This window comes from Clinocottus analis, unplaced genomic scaffold (assembly GCF_023055335.1).
Source record: "Clinocottus analis isolate CAN_PGR_092001 unplaced genomic scaffold, fCliAna1.0.p SCAF_3, whole genome shotgun sequence".
Lineage (NCBI taxonomy): Eukaryota > Metazoa > Chordata > Actinopteri > Perciformes > Cottidae > Clinocottus > Clinocottus analis.
In genome coordinates this window covers 11,967,064-11,980,786 of record NW_027176042.1, presented here as the reverse complement: position 1 = coordinate 11,980,786, position 13,723 = coordinate 11,967,064, and the positions used below count along the sequence as shown (strand labels likewise).

At 38.9% G+C, this 13,723-nt stretch overlaps 1 protein-coding gene across 4 annotated transcripts in view; it reads left to right on the top strand.

The window, feature by feature from the left end:
* Window positions 1-11,036, top strand: part of scn8ab (sodium channel, voltage gated, type VIII, alpha subunit b) — a 43,345-nt gene extending 32,309 nt beyond the window's left edge. For all 4 annotated transcript variants that reach the window (XM_068593574.1, XM_068593571.1, XM_068593575.1 and 1 more), the window contains exons 22-28: window positions 4,103-4,225; window positions 5,973-6,257; window positions 6,348-6,401; window positions 6,492-6,629; window positions 7,144-7,248; window positions 7,372-7,642; window positions 8,309-11,036. In XM_068593574.1, the coding sequence (XP_068449675.1) occupies window positions 4,103-4,225; window positions 5,973-6,257; window positions 6,348-6,401; window positions 6,492-6,629; window positions 7,144-7,248; window positions 7,372-7,642; window positions 8,309-9,477 (2,145 nt within the window). In that variant the 3' untranslated portion in view covers window positions 9,478-11,036. The remainder of the gene's footprint in view (window positions 1-4,102; window positions 4,226-5,972; window positions 6,258-6,347; window positions 6,402-6,491; window positions 6,630-7,143; window positions 7,249-7,371; window positions 7,643-8,308) is intronic.
* Window positions 11,037-13,723: the final 2,687 nt, after the last annotated feature.

Here is a 13,723-nt window from a genome sequence, read left to right as displayed (position 1 = left end):
ATTGGTAATGACTCAGTATGGTGTACATCAGTGCTCACAGAAAAAAGGGAAATAAAATGTGATATTACTCGTACATTGATAACAGGGCTATGTTTTGTCTGTTCCAAAAGCACTCCATGTCAGTTTTATAGTCTCCCATTTCCTGGGTGCCGCTTGAAACTTTGAAACCCATAACAGGAACACAGCAGCCATGACAGTAATATCTGAAGACCCTGGTGGATTTCAGAGCTCCTGTCGAGTTGGACTGCCGAGTCATTCATTGTTTTCCCAACTGACAGCCACTATTGAGCACATAGGGTTTGCCCTTTTCTGTCATTTGTGTGTGAAGAGTCTTTTCCTTGAATTGCTTTCTTTGTCTATATTTGAAACAGGAAAACACACATTACTTGATATGCTTTAAGACCACATGAAATGGCGTCCTTAATTCCTTAAATTACAGCCAGACCGACCTTGGCAAACTAAGCAAATTGTAGAATATCATGGTACGGTAACCAATCAAGTGTGATGCTCAATAAATACATCTGCTGACGTAAAGCTCACTTTAGACGTAGCTTCTGTAATGATTTGTGTAATTTGTAAAACTAACGACAGCAGCAGGCATTGACCTGCATTTGGATTGACAGCATGATCGATCTTTCCACAAGCAGCTGATCGTGGGATGTGTTAGTGGTGCCGGTCAGGTTTGCGACTTTGCCGTGTTCTGTCTAGCTGTGCCTTTAATGTGAGACATTTCTCATTCAAACAGGAAGTTAAGGTGTGACATAAAACAGCTAAATGTTAAACAGTTAAATGTAAAAGTAAGCCATGGGGAGGTCAGTTACCAATAGAGAGGCAGTTGTTGAGCACCAGGGCAGGATCATATTTTTTTACGTACCATTGCACAATGAGGCCACCATGACATTTTCTTGAAAGTCACACTTTTACAGGAACTTAAAGTTGTAATTCTTTGGTATCTTTAAATGTTTGGTATCGTCATAGACTGAAGAAGACTCGGCACATGAAATATATTTAAATCCAGAGACTTTTGAGTATATAGCATAGCCCACTATTTTGTATGCAATTTTGTAGACTAGTCTAAATTCCCACGTGAAAATAATTGTGCTGTACTATATTGTGTACTCAAATTCTGCCACCATGCAAACATTAAAGAGCAGTAAATAAGTGACGGTTGCGACAATGCATCGTGCAACACCTAACAATGTTTAAATCGTTTTTTGACATACAATTTACCCACACTTTAGAAAACTAGTGAACAATTTTAAAAAACAACCTCTAACTTTTCTTGTTATAATTCATATACTTTCCTCATAATATTGAATTCAATTTGAGACCTGGTATTTTTTATTGTTGTACTAATCCTTTTACATGTATTCGATGATATTATTTATGTTGTGCTTAGTCATGTATCTGTTGGTAAGTCGTCTATTATCCCTAGACCACCAATTTTCCATTTTTCTTGACTGTGAGGCGCCACTCTGTCCGTGATTTAATATTAACATTCTTTGTCACATGATAAGGATGTACTAATGTATGCTATGCTTCCTGATGGTTTCCTGAACTTGTCTTTTGGTCTGTACCAATACCCACACTTGCGGTGTTTCGGAGTTGCCAAGTGCCTACTTGTGTGATTTGTTTCCTGTGACTGCCGCAGTTCCACAGTGCCGGTTAAGACCACAGGCGAGGGAGTTTATCAGAGCTCACCGGGACACGCTCGATGAAAGAAGACATCCTGTGGCTTTCACTAATACATAGCTCAATTAAGCTCAGATGCATTTTTGTTTTTATGTCCACAAGATGAACCACTAGGTAGGATATACAATACAGTGTTGTGGTTACACTCAGATGACAGTAAAACAACTCACAGAAGCTGAGAGGAGTAATGCAATTAATAAAAAAACAAAAGCAAGTTATATCTTAAAGCAAGTAGGTCTGCTATTCATAAAACAGACATTTTATTGTGAATGGTTCGTGTCCAATAACATGTTTACATTTCTCCCGAAGATTATTGCCAAAAGGATAATTTTCTATTTAATATTTATTCTTACAATGTAAATTATTCAACATTATTTGATCAGTTTCAGTTTCAATATGAAGAATATATTGGTCATTCTAAGTGATGAGCAGTGAGGAACTAGAAAAAAACTGCATCAAGGACATACTTGCCCACAACCATTGAAGAAATTACTTTGGGTCATTACATTGAAAAGTGGTTTATCCCAACCGAGCACGTGTTCAGAAAATGGGATGAAAATCCAGCAGTTAGTACGAGATTGTGTGGTCGACTAACTTTGTGGCCGGATGGTGACAGCACAACAGGAAAGCTCATGATACATCCAAAATGGAGAATGTTTATCCTTTCGGGAATGTGAATGTGTTCAGTACATTTTATCACAATTGTCCGGTAGAGTTTTGTATTTGCAAGTGACAATTTTGGGTTCCCAGAAGCAATAGAGCAAGGGTTGATGACCCGCTTCACAAATATACGAGAACAAAATATAACATTACAAAATAAATAGAAGAAAAAGTAAACTGGGCTTTAAAGATGCCACTGTCAGCTGTCATGACCAAAATACATCATGAATCCAAATTTCATGTATTTCATGTCAGATTTCCTAACAAAACGCTTTGGAGCTTTTAATGACGCAGGGTTATTTCCTACATCACTTTTCTGTTGAAAAAAACGATCCTGAGGGAACGTTAGCTAAAACAAGTTTGTCTCCCCTTGATGATGTGATATCCAAAAGTAACTGATCATTTGAATTAATTTGACTTTAGTATTTATGTGACTTCATGTGAACATTTAGACATAAAAAATATCTATCTTCCTAAATGACCAAAAAGTTATATTTCTCAAAAATGGCTGGATTCATCCTCAGCAGACCATTAATGTGATGAATGAAAATAAACCTTCACACAACTCTGTGATACTAGGGATGTACCAATCTGACTTCTTCAGTCCCAAGTAAGCTGTACAAATGTACTGAATTGTTATTTTTTATTTAAAAATTAAATTACGCACCAGTAGCTCGATAAAAAAATCAAGTTTGGTTTTAAAAAAGTGAGACATAATATGACATAAAGTTACCCTCAACCTGTGTGAGATGGCTTCTCTCTTCTGAAATAGAAATACAGACAGCATCATATTTCTCCCGTTTATTGTAAGAAGCCTAATTTAAAAACATGGCTTGTGATTGAGGAGAGACCAGTCCGGTTCTCCAGGTTATGCGGTTGTACCCAGTTCTTGTCAAACCCCTTTTTCATTCTCCAATAGAAAACCTCAAAAATGCAGAAATCTTAAAGTATTGTACAGTTAATTGGCCCGTGTGTTGTGCAGATATCTGATCCTGACTTTTCATCTCTACCCTAATATTGACCTGTCCTCTCTCTCACAGCAGGTGCCTATAACTGTGTCTCTCTTTAAGTTAAGAGAGACATTGTGCAGCTGTCGAGAGGGCCTGAGGGGTCGGTGTTTGAGGGTCTAGGGTAAGGTTTGTGTGCCGTGTTGGGACTTGTACTTTCACAGGTTATCCTCTCTCTTCTAACCCTGAAAGTTGTCCTCAACCTTCTGCGTTTTCTCTCCCCCTCTCTCAGTAAGATGCTCTCTGGTGTGGAAACTGTACTGTTTCATACTGTGTACTGTGTGTATCTTATTGTGTCACATTGATTTAGTGTTTGTGAATACATCTCTCCTCTAATTTTTCCCTTTGTTTGACTCTTTATCTTCTCTCCCTCTCACTGTGTCAACCACAAGTTTCTTTCCAGGTGTGCTTACTGTGCTGTTAAGCTGGCTATCAAGCTAGACTGGCTTGCCAATCTAAACCAAACACAAACATAAGCAAACAAACACATAAAAAAGAAAACTTGGGTCATGTACACTTTATTGACCTTTGTCTATTGTAGTAACCCCTGTTTAACAAAATGTAGATACATATACTTACACATATAACAATGATATATGTACTTATATATATCTGTATATAACCATTCAGCCATCTTTACAGTATATACAGGGCCCACCTTTCTCTCTTTATCCCTCTAACTATGTGGGTCCTCTCTTCCTTTCCTGTTGTCTCCTCCTCTCCTTCTGTCCCTATCTGTGTAGGTGTCTATAGTCAGCCTTATAGCTAATGCGTTGGGCTACTCCGATCTAGGCCCGATTAAATCACTCAGGACACTGAGGGCCTTGAGACCCCTCAGGGCCCTGTCACGTTTTGAAGGGATGAGGGTAAGACCTAAGATACCAGACAGCTGGTCCTTCTGCATGCCGATTTAAATAAAAGCATCAACGCATGCTTGAGATGGCAAAACAGAATCTAAAAAAATGTCACTAAAGGGAAATCTTTGTAGGTAAAAGCTTTTATTAATTAGAAGCTTTTTGCATGGATGCAGATCATCTCAGATGACCACAATACATCTGATTTGATTTATCATATTTCATTTCATATTTTATGAATTTAGTACTATGTTCTGGCAATTTGCAGTGATTTATCCATTGGAAATATTAATAAAACACCTTAAAATCTGTCCCATGCCTTATGAAACACTCGACTATAACAGGGATTATGACCTGAATGATGCATCACCTTATGCTAGTTACTCTCACGTGTTCAGTACCAGCTGAGAGAACAACTAGAGGTTGGTATGAACCATCACATGAAACCGAATCGCCGGACACGGTAAATAAAGACCGATCTTATCCAATCTGATCCTGTCAACGTGTTTCTATGCCACAGAGCTCAGTTGTCATGTGATAGACAAAGACTGGATCTATACATCTGTTCATATGGTTGATTAAACAGTGTGTGCTTGTTTATTTTATAGTTTTACAGTATGCACACATTTGATTAATCCTTGACCACATGTAAAGTTTCCACGTCAGCTATGTTGATATCATGCAACCTATAGAGGATTTCTGTATTGAGCTTTACCTGAGAAAAGACATACTTTATTTTTACTCTGATCGTGAGGTTTTTTTGATCATTATTATTTTAATGAGTGATTGGTTAGATCAGCCTCTGGTTGTTGCTGGGCAGAACAAAACAATTGTTTTATTCCCCAAGCTCACTTCCTTTTGACTGTTGCTCTGCCTCAAGTTTCCTGTTATCTGATCTTATCACAGTTTGGCTTTGGCATCGTCACACTGGAAGATCCACAAACTTCTGGTTGCATACCCTTCCCCCTCCCTCCCCTCGCCATCCTTGCTCACCACTCCTCAGTGAATGTCATTACCATGATTTGCATTACATCATTTTGCAGTAGCTATATTGACTGATCGCATTAATGCTTTGTCCTTTATTATTAGGCAGAAAACAAAGACAGTTTTGAAATGTGATGTTTGCTTGCACATATTAAGGTTTATTTGGCTTTTTATTATTACCATGGCACCATCCGTGTTTGGAAATGCACATTCATATGGTATCCTCCTTCAGCTTATAGCGTTATATCCTCACACACACTGCTTCAGTGCAGAATAGTTTATAAAACTCACAATCATATGCTCAACTTTGTAACCCTACAGCAGTTGTACGAAGTCATGGTTTGGGGTTACTAAGCAATATATGTTAGTTTTTTTGTTGAATAAAAAATGTACTTATCACCAAGTGCATTATTAGTTATGTTGCAATACATTGTGATATAATATTGATATATAATAGAGATGTTAAGATGACAATGGATCAACATTTATTGTTATAACTAAATGCTTGCGCAAGTAAGTGTCACACATGCACTCTTTACCTGCACGAGTACACTGCTAACTAACTTACTCTGGCTTTTTAAAAATATCTATATATTTACATTTTTGTGATGGGCTTCATCTTGTGCCAATACATCACATAACACACCTACAGCCTCTAGTGGAGGGAAATGATGTGCATTTCTATATATGTGTGTTGATATTATTATGTGTGAGCATCTCCTTGCAGTGCGATTGCCGAGTTAGAGCGGCTCTGTTTTCTTGCTGTTCTCTTCAGGTTGTGGTGAACGCCTTGGTGGGTGCAATTCCCTCCATCATGAATGTGCTGCTAGTGTGTCTCATCTTCTGGCTCATCTTCAGCATCATGGGTGTCAATCTGTTTGCTGGAAAGTATTACTACTGTTACAACGAGACGTCTGAAGAGAACTTCCTCCCTGATGTCGTCAACAACAAAACGCAGTGTTTTGCACTCATCAATGCAAACGTTTCTGGAGTCAGGTGGAAAAACGTCAAGATCAATTTTGACAATGTGGGAGCAGGATACCTGGCACTCCTGCAAGTGGTGAGAAAGTTTTCACTTGTCACTTCACATTTGTTTCTCTCTGCTGAGTGTTTCACCTGTTTTCTCACGCAATGTCTGCCCACTCAACAGGCGACGTTTAAAGGCTGGATGGACATTATGTATGCAGCGATAGATTCTAGAAGGGTAATCTTTTTGCAGTTTCTAAAGTCAGACTTTCACATCAACATGTAGTAGTGCAGTTGTGTACACATTTTCTCTTTTGCCACTTTAAAGGTGGAGGACCAGCCTATCTACGAGGACAACTTGTACATGTACATCTACTTTGTTATCTTCATCATCTTTGGCTCGTTCTTCACCTTAAACCTCTTCATTGGTGTCATCATTGACAACTTTAACCAACAAAAGAAAAAGATAAGATTTATTTTCCTCACTTTCACTGACTGACAACAAGCTGGTTTGTAGATTATTTACAAGGAATCGTTTAGAAAAATATGCTTATTCACTTGTTAGATGTCAGATGAGAAAACCAACACCACTTTAATTTCTTTCAATTAAATAGGCCAGGGAGCTTTGCATAAACACTGCAAACATGGGAACAACAGAGCCTGGCTCACTATTTCACTGCTTTCAGTCTTTGTGCTAAGCAACCCTGGAAGCTACTGGTGGTAGCTTCATGTTTACTGTTCGGACAACATTTATTTTTTACAATGAATGGTCTATGAACATTTAAGTGAGTAGGCATATTTTCTAAAAATGTTAAATTATTACTTTGGGCTCAGAATCATAACATTGTAAACAAATACAATAAGCATTTTGTGTATTTCTCTTCTCAACATACAGTCACATGGAACCTTTAACTGTATCTGGATAGGTAGTAGAATGAAAGTCCTTTCAAATTGTAACCAAATTGTTTTTGTCCCTTCACTTTGGAGGTCAGGACATCTTCATGACGGAAGAGCAGAAGAAATACTATAATGCCATGAAGAAATTGGGGTCGAAAAAGCCACAAAAACCAATACCCAGGCCGCAGGTAAATATTGTTTTGCATTCTTCTTCACCTTTACTTTTAAATAGGTTTGTATTTGTACATTTCTAAAAGATTAAGAAAATAACTCCAAATATCTCTCTTTCTGTTCCCTTTTCTTCTCTTCAGAACATGTTCCAGGGCTTTATATTTGACTTTGTGACGCAGCAGGTGTTCGACATCTCCATCATGATCCTCATCTGCCTCAACATGGTCACCATGATGGTGGAGACAGACGATCAGACAGATGACACAGAGGTTGTGCTCTACTGGGTCAACTTCATCTTCATTGTGGTCTTCACTTGCGAGTTTGTATTGAAGCTCTTTGCACTGCGTCACTACTACTTCACCAACGGCTGGAACATCTTTGATGTGGTTGTGGTCATCCTTTCCATTGTGGGCAAGTATTTAAAAAAAAAGGGTTATTTATGAACGGCAAAATAAGTGTGAGGCTGCTTGATTGGAATTAGCTCACATCATGCACATAATAATGGGCTTTAAGAGCCACTTCCCCCCAAAAATAGTTATCTCTCACTTTCTGCTGATCCCCCTTTACAATATGTGCTATATACGTAACTCCAAAACAGAACAAATTAAAAAGTTAACAGATAAGTAAATGTCTTAACAATAAATAAAGTTTTTTTTTTTTTAGCAACGGAAGGGTGTTCAAGGGACAAGTTTCAAATTGTATATATATGTTACACTTAATTATACTTATTAAACTTATATATTTTTGACTTGTCTAATGACTTTTTTCGTTTTTGAACAGTTTTTTGGGCTCCATGAACAGCAATATGTTTATGCAGAAACAATGTTCTCCATTACTATGGACTATTTACAGACTTCACTGTGAAGAGTTTTGATTAAAACGTTCAAACACAATAACAGCTTACATAAACAGTTCATAGTTTGTTTTTTGGTTCTCTTGTTTCACACAAGACTATGAATGTGCTGTTCTTGCTTGTCGGCATAGTAGTGCCATGTGTATCAGGTGATTTAGTGATGCAATCCTGGATATTTCAACTAAATATATGCTGTGTCTCTTTTTGCTCCCTTTCAACTTCAGGAATGTTTCTGGCTGACCTCATTGAGAAGTACTTTGTGTCACCAACACTGTTCAGGGTGATTCGTCTGGCTCGTATCGGCAGAATCCTGCGTCTCATCAAAGGAGCCAAAGGAATAAGAACTCTACTGTTTGCCCTGATGATGTCACTTCCTGCCTTGTTTAACATTGGCCTACTACTTTTCCTTGTTATGTTCATTTTCTCCATCTTTGGCATGTCCAACTTTGGCTATGTGAAACACGGGGCTGGAATTGATGACATGTACAACTTTGAGACCTTCGGCAACAGTATGATCATCCTGTTTATGATCACGACGTCAGCTGGCTGGGATGGCCTGCTACTGCCCATTCTCAACTACGCTCCAGACTGCGACCCCTTACTGGAGAATTCTGGCACACCCGCCACAGGAAACTGTGGAAACCCTTCTGTGGGAATCTTCTTCTTTGTGATGTACATCATCATTTCCTTCCTTATTGTGGTCAACATGTACATCGCCATCATCCTGGAGAACTTCAGTGTGGCCACAGAGGAGAGTGCCGACCCGCTCAGTGAGGACGACTTTGAGACCTTTTATGAGATTTGGGAGAAGTTTGACCCTGATGCGTCCCAGTTCATCACCTATTCCAAGCTTTCTGACTTTGCTGATGCACTTGAACACCCACTCCGAATCCCCAAGCCTAACACCGTTGAACTGATCGCCATGGACATGCCTATGGTGAGCGGCGACCGCATCCACTGCCTGGACATCCTGTTTGCCTTTACTAAGCGTGTACTGGGTGACAGTGGCGAGTTGGACATGTTGAGGCAACAAATGGAGGAGCGTTTTGTGGCCGCCAATCCCTCCAAGGTCTCTTATGAGCCAATCACCACCACTCTGCGGCGCAAGCAGGAGGATGTGTCATCCAGAATCATTCAAAGGGCCTACCGTTCTTACCTGGCTAGGCGGGGTTTCCGCTGTAAGCGCAAACCAGCCAATAACAAAGTGGAGAATGGCGGGAACAATCAGGAACCAGAAAAGAAGGAGGGCACTCCCTCAACTGCCTCCCTGCCCTCTTATGACAGTGTCACCAAACCTGACAAGGAGAAACAGGATGACAACGACAATGAGGGCAAGGGTGGGAGGAAAGAGAAAGGAAGAAACCAAAAAGACATCAAGGAATCTAAATGTTAAAGAGTTGGATAATAATCCCAGTAATAACAACAACACAATTATAATAATGTAACTTCAAGCAAAGCGAGAGGAAACTCACCCACACAGATGTACAGATTATTTCATTTGCAAGTCAGAAAAAATAATACTCAATACTTTTGTTTACAGACTTCATTCTTATATTGATGCAGAGGGAAGCAGCTTGGTATGTTACAGCTTGAAGACTCTTGAACTTCAATCAAACCAAACATAATCAGCATACTGTGTGACACTGTTGTATCTAGACTACTGATCTTAACAAAAGGGAATGAAAAACACGGAAATGTCTTCTTCTGCTGAAAGGCAGGTTGCTCACTTTACCACTGGTCTACAGATAAGACAAGTGACTCTACATCAAGAGGTACAGTGAAAAAACACTAAAGGAATTCAGCGCCTGGACGCGAGTAACGGATTCCTATGGAAGACAGTGTTGTGAAGGAAAAGCAAGGATGCTGCTTGATGCTGAAGAATTGTCCGCTTAAAGCAGCCAATGAGTGCTTCTGTGTCATTTGGTACTGAAATGTATAGAGGAGAAAAATGACACACACACTCTTTAAGAGCAAACAGAAGGATGACTGGTGAGTGAAAGACACAAATGACAGGAGCGTTGGAAGTACTTTTCCATTTTATTAAAGCTATAAATTGTTCATTTGAGCAGCAAAAATGCAAACAGACAAAAAAGAACAATATTCAACCTTTTGCCCATGTCACTTAACTCTTCTACTCATTTTATCTTTGTTATACCCACATAAAAATGCTTTTTTTACATGGGCTTTCACAACAATTGGTTAAGGGTCTGTTTATTATGGGGTCAACTCGGGCCAAGGGCTTACATTTACTCAGAAAGATTTCCAAACAAATACATAAATAATTGTGCTTGTTCAATGCATAGAAATGACTTGCATGATGGCATGTTTTGATCAGAAATCTTGCATGAATTATCATAGTCCACAAGACACTAATACTCAGACCACAACAGTGGCTCGACTGTAAGATTGAGGCATTGTCAAAATTTGAAAGCTCAGAGTTCAGAGTAATTTGTTTAACAAAGATAAGTGATATTGGGGTTGATAATCTAAAATAGATCAGAATTTTTGTCTCATCAGTTTAAATTTTAGCCTCTATAGGAAGAAGAATGGAATATGTTGATGAATAATGACACCATAGTGGATTAGTAGGGAAAATCCAAACAATTTATTTGCTGCTCTGGAGATTTTAAGTGTGTAAGATGTGGAAACGGATGTCTGTGTGTTTCATGGCACTGAAATGTTTGTTAATTTGGACTGAAATGTTTTCAAGGGCACAACACTTTGAAACTAAAATGCTTATATTTATAATTTGTATGCACCTATGTAATGTTTCATACCATCTGCCTTTAGTTTTGTGTGAGCGGGCATTTTGGAAGTTTAACTGTCGATTATAAAGTGGTTTGTGGGGATTTCACAGGTATGGCAAACTCCTTTCTATTTCTGATGTTTCTCTATCGGTGGTTAGACCTTTCGGGAAGGACTGAGAAGAGTTCTGATTATTATATCATTTGATGTCACAAAGCTTATTTACATGTATGTGTTTTTTTTTTTGTTTGATTTTGTTCTCTGATGTAATTTCTGTGTTTTGTGGGTAATTAGTCTTACTTTACACACTTTTACAAGCCACATCCAAGATGATGCCGAGGGAAACGGTCTTGTGCTGGAACATATTTGCGGGCGTTAGTAGTATCCTATTTTAATAAGAAACAGAAACTGATAGATGGGTGATGAGAACATTGTGTGTGGAGAAGCCAAAGAGATCTGCCTTGTTATCCCTTGTTGCCCTTTGTCCATGGAGTGGGATTGAGTGAAGTATGCCCTGCCCATTCAGTTTTTTCACTGTCATTACTAGACAGAGAGACCCTAGAAATGTATGCAATGCTTGAAAAATTCATCCCTTTTTCTCAGGAGATATTATAGATGTACTATTATGAGCTCTGCAACAAAATGCAAGTGAATGTGATGGGAGTATTTATGAAATCATGTTTTACTCTTTTGTGTTTTATGCCATGTTGGTGGACAATGATCTCGGCTGGCTGCCTCAACTCGGCAGCCGCCCGGTCAGGGGCAAGTTTGGCGCTTCCTGCTTATGACGCTTAGAATTATAGGGCTAGAAGCATCTCAGTGAAAATGCAACATTTCGCTCGCTTGTAAGGGCAGCGTTTATATTGATAGCAGATTACATTTGTGGATAAGTCGTTATGGACTGTAGTCTGGTCTCAATTAATTTCGATAAACTAAATTATAATGTACACCCCCGCCAATAGCAATCACAGATATAGGAAACACTGTGAGGAGATGTCATGAGAGTGAATTGGGATATGTTGGTTTCCGCAGCACACTTCATTCTTTCCGAAGCAGAAGTGGCGTGCTCAGAGGGTCGGCCCTAGATTTCAGTATTGGACAACAACAAGTGCTCTGAGCCTCTCATTTGCCATTTTATCGTCATATTGCTCTAATGCATAACAAATACCAAATAACCAACAGAGCACTGGATGCATTCTAATGGTACTGTGAGCCTAAGCACCACACCACAGTTTTTGCACTTCCTTTTGTGCAGTGATGTCACTTCCTGTTTATGAATAACTCCCTCATCCATTCTCAAGTTCTATGGTCCAGTTGCTGCATGAGATCTCCAAAATCAGTGTGGGTGTTACCTTGAACCAAATAAAACTCTGAATGATAAGCATAAAAGCAACTGCCGTCCATTTTCTCCTGGATCACCGTGGATATAAAGATGCGTATTACAGAAAGAATCCTAAAAAATAGTCACACATACATGCGTTCGGGGGGGAAAATAAAATGACAGTTCTATACGGCACAAACTGCAAAAGCGAAGAATGGACTTTCTAAGAAACTATAAATAATGTAATATATTATTTTATTTTAACGGCATGTGTAGTTTTTTGTAAATACAGGATTACTTAAAAAACTACAGCTATTAATCTAACACTAAATATTAATAACCGTGAATAGAATGGCTTCCAGCTGACACCCCTTGTCACACTTGTTAGGCTGTGACACATTTGTTAGATGGAGTAGATTTTTTTTATTCACTTTTCACAAAAAAGAGGGGAGTAAGCTAAAAGAATATATAAAAAACAGAATTGTATTTAAAACTGTATAAATCATTACATACAGAGCTATATTACATATTATATACATATATATTATATATGTATATAATATATCTAAATATACTCTCCTGTCCACTCCTTGCATTGAAGTGATACCAGAACCACAGAGTTTAACTGATCATGCTTCTTTCTTTGTGTGGTATGTTCAGAGAATAACCAAAACTCTGGCCTGCCCAGGACTTCTGCAGACTGGGTACCAGTGTACAATGCATGGTGTTGTACTGGCTGCTTGCTGGGAATTGTGGAGCCTGCCTTGGTGAGAGGATTGCACTACCAGCATACCCTTTTGTACATGAGTGAAGATGTCTTGCCCCTAGTTTCCTATATTGTACATACAAAGCTAATACAGACACCGACAGACTCACACACACACACACACACACACACACACACACACACACACACACACACAGAGAGAGACCCACACACACACACACACACACACACACACACACACACACACACACACACACACACACACACACACACACACACATAGCCTTTAACAGGCGACCACTGGTTAACCGGTGGGCCCCAGTATGAGCCACAGCTCATTTTGTGTGACAATTTTTTGCTTGTTTCTGCTCTAACCCTCTTCCATGTTTCCCCCTTAACACACTGCTGCAGTTTGGAGTTGATCTTTGATTTTGCTGTCACTTTCAATATGATATATCTAATGATTTAAGGGTTAGTTGTCTTAAGTGTCTGTGTGTTTGTTTATGGTGCAATATCTCTTAACGGCACGTGCCTTTTTAGCTTCCTATTTAGTCTGTCAATAAAATCAGCAACGAGGATCTCAAAACCCATGGGAGTGAATCAAAACGGAGCACGATAGAAGCAATGTATTGAGTTCAAAATTAACTTGTAAACTGAAAACTCACCACCTAGATTAGACTGTCTGGACTAACATCTTGTAGAGTCATGTTGTACAAGTGCTCTCTCTGTATGTTCTGTTTACCAGCTCTTGGGCTAGTAAAGGGAACAGCTTGCCTTCTGTTTTTTCATTCTGTTCATTTTCCAAATGTTGGTTTACCAATTGGTATATGAGGCCATTCTTTTGAA